The following is a 5,986-nucleotide window of genomic DNA, read 5'->3' as shown; positions in this document are numbered from 1 at the left end:
GAACACATAATTCAGACAAAACCAATTAATAATAAATACAAAGTGCGCCATCTGTACATATTCTCTTTCAACATTGAATAACTCTGCAATTTCTTAACTTACTTTGACAGAATAACACAATTCTGAAACGTCACATAGAGACATCTGAGCTATAAGTCCGATACATAGCAAATAAAAGCGCTGAAATTCAAGCGCTTTATAAGATCAAAAATAAGAATTCAATTGTAAAAATTGTTATCCCGTTTACAGTAAAAAATTTACCATTAAAATTCTGACGGAGTTAATAAACAAAATTCTCGAATTTGGGGAACGCAGAATCCACATGTTATTCATCAAATACCACTACACTAGCAAAAGTCGTCAACGGACGACTTGGATAGTCCACTGACATCACTCTTTGATCTTCCAACTATGTCAATATCATCTGCGTATCCGAGTAATTGGATGGACCTTTGGAAGATTGTGCCTCTAGTGTTGACGGTTGAGTTTTGCACAATTCTTTCCAGAACGATGTTGAAGAAGTCGCATGACAGTGCATCGCCTTGTCTAAAACCTTTTTAGTGATCAAATGCATCGGTGAGATCTTTTCCGAACTTAAAAGCGCAGCGTGCATTCTCCATCGTCATTCTGCACAAACGGATACATTTTACAGGGATGCCAAAACTAGACATTGCTCTCGAGAGCTTTTCCCTATTGATGCTGTTATACGTGGCTTTAAAATCGATAAGGAGATGTTGGGTATCGATTTGAAGTTTCTGTACTTTTTCCAAGATCTGCGGTAGTGTGAATATTTGGTCGATAGTGGACTTTCCTAGTCTGAAGCCACGGCATCTCTAATGGCTGCAAGGCAATGTTGCCATTGGTTTTCAATGCTTAATGCAGCAGCATAGGACTTTTAAAGAGGTTACTAGAGACTCGATCGGAAAATGACATGGCTGTATCGTAGCCCAGCTTACCTTTTATAAACAGAAACCTTCGAAATTAAAAGTAAAAACACAATGATTTTTAGAGTGGAAAAATATATAAAAAACCACTATCCATCTTTATTCATTTAAAGCCTGCGACCGTCCTTCTTGCAACTTATATTAAGACTACCTCAAAAACTTATAGAAACGTTTTTAAGAGCTTTCGTTCACATAACGAACACTTCTCTTTCGTTAAGTTATTTATAATATTTACATAAGTTTCATTTACCTTCTATTTATTTCTGGAACCATCGACTGCTGAGGTTGTAAATCTCATGCAGTTCGATACAATGGCGGGCTCTTGCGATTGTAGCCGTCTTACGTCGAAACTTCTCACAGTACTTCCTTGTTTTGGCTTGGACCGGGATATCCGTAGCCGTACCTTGGCTACAACAAGGCAGTGGTCCGAGCAATGTTAGCTCCTCGGAAAGTTCGGACATCCATGATGCTGGAAGCGTGTCTGGCGTCGATCGCAATATGGTCAATCTGGTTGACTGTAGATTGATCCGGAGAACTCTCAAGTTCCTTTGTAGATGTTGAGGTGTGAAAAACGCGTACTGGCTACCATGACGGTTCGCCCCGCAGCGAAATCGACCAGCCTGAATCCGTTGTCGGAGGTGGTGTCGTGCAGGATGTATCTCCCGATTATGCCACCAAAGATGTCTTCTCTTCCTAGCTTGGCATTAAAATCTCCTAAGACAATTTTAATGTCATAGCCAGGGCACTGCTCATATGTCTGGTCCAAGAGCTCGAAGAAAATGTCTTTGGTGTCTTCATCTTTCTCCTCTGTGATGTTAGAGTAGGAGTTGATAGACAGAGGCGGGTTTTGAGAAAAACCTGGGGACGCTTGTGTCCTCTTGAATGCACATGTCTACCATTTGAACATCACACAGAGCCCTTTACATGATGTAATTTTTGTTCAGCTGTCACCTCGGAATCTCTTGGCCAGCCATTTTTATTTTTTTTTGACATTTTCAAATTTGTGTATATTGCGATCAGCGCCAGCGGTCGTAGTAAATAACAAATAAAAGTATCAGCAACACATAAAAACACCCTTTACAACAATTTAACCACAAAGTGAAACCATTTCGAAGAAAACATTAAAAAAGCTTTATTTTGTTTGTAAATTTCGTAGTTCACATATATTTTCGTATTTTAATATTTTTGCTATCACATATGTTTGATATCGTATAACATAGGTATAACTTTGGTTATGTACACACAATCTAGTTTAGTTAATTAAAATTAAAATGCATTAATAGAAAAACACAAATTACACAATTTACCGAGTAATTGGGTTTTTAAAGATAATATTTAACGTGTAACTTTTCAACAACAAAAAAAAACCCGCTCACGTACGTGGGTCTGTTTATTTCCATTGAAGTTCTTGAATCCGGTTTTCACCGAACAACACCGTCACTCGTATATGTGCCAAGGAAATTATTACAATTTCCACAATAATGGTTGACGTTCATACAACTTTCTATGCAATATGGCAGGCAAGCACAGCACCAGAATCTAAAATTAAATACGAATTATATTTATAACTCCAATAAATTTAACTGTCGGTGTTATCAATATCAGAAACTGAGTCACTCACCCTAAAATACACAAAAGTGCAGCCATAAGATGTGTTTTGGAACTCGGTTCAGGATCGATTCGTGTTAATTTTTGAACATGACAATGTGGACACGTCAAGTAAACCTCCCTTGGTCCAAGCGGAAGCCCTTGATCTGTCAATTTTCAAAGATAAACACAAAATTAAAAAGAAAACTAGGTTTTTGCGAAATATTAAATATCTTACTTTGGACATAAATAACTCTTGTAGTTGGAATTGGTTGTGGTTGTCCTTGTTGTTGGGGGTAGTTTGTGGGGTAAATTGGATGTTGTTGAACTGGCGGAATGTTGGAGAAATTATCAGCAGGAACGAATCCTATTGGTGGTTTTGGATATGATCGTTGAGGTGGTGGCTGCTGAGTGGTACTGTTTCCAGTCGCTTGATCGTAAGAGGGTGGGTTATTGTAATCCATTCTAGGTTTTTTCTTGGAAATTCAGATTCTTATTATTTTCAACAACAACAAAATAATCGTATGGAAATCAGTGCTAAGCTGCTTCTAAATATAACTCACTGCTCTGAGTAATAATTTCAAACTGAAGTCAATGGTTGAGAAGCTATAGAGATAAGTGCGAAAGCTTTTTCCGGCTGCTCACATTATCACAGCTTAGGTTGTGTTTTCTTTTTTTAATGATTATAATGTACTTTGAATCACATCTGAAGAGTTCAATTTGCGTCATAGATGTTTTGTTTTCATATGTAATCAGACCATGTGATTGTGGTGAAGAAAAGTATTAATCATCAGAAGCTTGATCTGTGTTAATATTTAAAAAGACTCAAATGGATTACGATATAAGAGATTCAAGGTAGGGAGGCTTATTCCGTTTCCGTTCTAAAATAAAAACAAATGTTTTTCGCTAAACTTTAATTTCCATACGATAGTGAAATGTCAGTTTTGATGCTTTGAGGTCTGTTCTCTAAAATGTCAGCTGTCACTTTTCTTTTAGTTTTGTAAAATTTAATGATGTTCAGTTATACACATTGCACATCGATATAAAGCACTTTTGACTTTTCAAAATGCTTTAAGAAAACTTTTAAGAACGCTTAGTTACCTTTCATCTGCATTTGACATTTTATCTGATTTTCGTTCAACGTTCTAACTTTCGAAATTGTTGAGATAACTTAAGCTGTTATTGCATCATACATTTTTTTCTACTGAAAATGTGTTTGAAAATATTAGGTAGGTGGCATATTGTTTATGTGTCTCTTCAACGCAGATAGTTATAGTATTTGGCTAAATTGTTTGTTCTAAATGTTAAACAGTATTCTTCTTTTTCCAAATATAGCTACATAACTATGTTGTTATGTCAAAAATAAAATGGCAAGTGTCACTGTTACAAATTGTTGTAATACCTATGTTAAAATAATTTATGAACGAATATTGTTAGAAATTTGTAATTTGTCAAACTACCAAATTAAAAAAAAAAGGTTGGGATGTGACCCACACTGATAACTTCCCATCCCGTCTGTCGATTTGTCTTGCTTAAAAGTTTGTCTATATGTATCAATTTTTACCAAATTTGCGTACTATTTTTTGTAGATTTTATTTTTGTATGATAAAACGGACCGTTGGATTTTTATAAAAAAAAATTATTGAATATCGAAATCAATATTTTCTGTGAAGTTTGAAGCCAATATTTTTAGTTATTGGAAAGCTGTTTAAGTCGAAAGTAAATTTCTACCAAGTTTTAGTACTGTGGTTTTTTTAAAGTTTTTAAATGTCACTTTTTATATAAAAAACTGACAAATCGATTTTTTCAAAATTTTGTCGAATGTTGAAAACAATATTTGTTAAAATTAGTTTGAAGTCAATGTCTCAAATTTTTGAAAATATATCTACGTCGAAAAATAATTTTTACCAACTTTTATAAATTTTGTTTTAGGTTTTTATTTTTTGTAAAAAAAAACTGTCAATTCTATTGTTCTTAAAATGTTTCCTAATGTTGAAAAAAATATTTTTTATAAGTTTAAAGTAGCAGGAAGCTATTATCTCAAATTTTTTAAAAGATATTTTAGTCGAAAATCAGTTTTAAACAACTTTTGTAAAAAAAAATGTTCGGTTTTTAATTTTTTGTAAAAAAACTGTCAATTCGATTTTTTTTTCAAAATTTTACTGAATATTGAAAACAATATTTTTTGAAAGATAAAAGAAGTTTAAAGCCAATATCTCAAAGTTTTGAAAAGATATTTGAGTCGAAAATCAATTTTTACCAACTTTTATACATTTTTCTTAGATTTTTTTGTAAAAAAAAACTTTGAAATCGATTTTTATCAAAATGTTTCCTAATGTTGAAAACAATATTTCTTGTAAGTTAAGTAGTAGAAAGCTATTATCTCAATTTTTTGAAAAGATATTTGAGTCGAAAATCAGTTTTTATCAACTTTTTGTAAAAAAAAATTCGGTTTTTAATTTTTTGTAAAAAAAAAAACTGTCAATTCGATTTTTTTTTCAAAATTTTACTGAATATTGAAAACAATATTTTTTGAGAGATAAAAGTTGTTTAAATCCAATATCTCAAAGTTTTGAAAAGATATTTGAGTCGAAAATCATTTTTTACCAACTTTTATAAGATTTTTTGTTTGGGTTTTTATTTTTTGTAAAAAAAAAACTGTCAATTCGATTTTTCTCAAAATGTTTCCTAATATGAAAACAATATTCCTTAAAAGTTTAAAGTATTAAAAAGCTTTTATCTCAATCTTTGGAAAAGATATTTGAGCCGAAAATCAAATTATACCAACTTTTGTTAATTTTTTTTTTTCGGTTTTTAATTTTTTGTAAAAAAAACTGTCAATTCGTTTTTTTTTTCAAAATTTTATTGAATGTTAACAACAATATTTTTTGAAAGATAAAAGTCGTTTAAAACCAATATCTCAAGGATTTGAAAAGATATTTGAGTCGAAAATCAATTTTTACCAACTTTTATAAGATTTTTTGTTTGGGTTTTTATTTTTTGTAAAAAAAAAACTGTCAATTCGATTTTTCTCAAAATTTGTCAGAATGTTGAAAACAATATTTCTTATAAGATAAAATAAGTTTGAAGCCGTAATCTCAAGTTTTTGAAAAGATATTTGAGTTGAAATTCAATTTTTACCAAAGTTTGAGTAATGTTTTTTTTAGTTTGTATGTTTTATAAAAAAAAACTGTTTATTAGATTTTTCTCAAAATTTGATCACATCATGATTCTTCGTTGTGCAAAATTGTCTTGGAGATGAAATCATATTTAAGTCGTTAAATATTCGAGGTGACTAAGGAACCACAATGTTACAAATCGTAATAATTTTGAAGTTTAGGAATAACTATTTTTAACAATAGTTTACCATATCGTTAGAAAAAGAACGCAATACATACCAAGGGAATTGTCAAAAATTAACTTTGAATTGAAGAAAAAAAGTGGAAGTTGTCCTA

General features: G+C 31.6%; 1 protein-coding gene across 1 annotated transcript; it reads right to left on the bottom strand.

Annotated features, from left to right (window-relative positions):
- Window positions 1-2,195: 2,195 nt before the first annotated feature.
- On the bottom strand, window positions 2,196-3,132 carry LOC129949927 (lipopolysaccharide-induced tumor necrosis factor-alpha factor homolog). The gene is made up of 3 exons (XM_056061659.1): window positions 2,770-3,132; window positions 2,566-2,698; window positions 2,196-2,483 (listed from the first exon to the last, which is right to left on the bottom strand). Exons 1-3 carry the CDS (start codon window positions 2,993-2,995, stop codon window positions 2,366-2,368), a joined length of 477 nt encoding a protein of 158 aa, XP_055917634.1. The 5' UTR covers window positions 2,996-3,132; the 3' UTR covers window positions 2,196-2,365.
- Between the last annotated feature and the right edge of the window lie 2,854 nt (window positions 3,133-5,986).

The sequence above is a fragment of the Eupeodes corollae genome, chromosome 3 (assembly GCF_945859685.1).
Source record: "Eupeodes corollae chromosome 3, idEupCoro1.1, whole genome shotgun sequence".
Taxonomy (NCBI): domain Eukaryota; kingdom Metazoa; phylum Arthropoda; class Insecta; order Diptera; family Syrphidae; genus Eupeodes; species Eupeodes corollae.
This window is presented reverse-complemented; position numbering and strand designations above follow the sequence as displayed.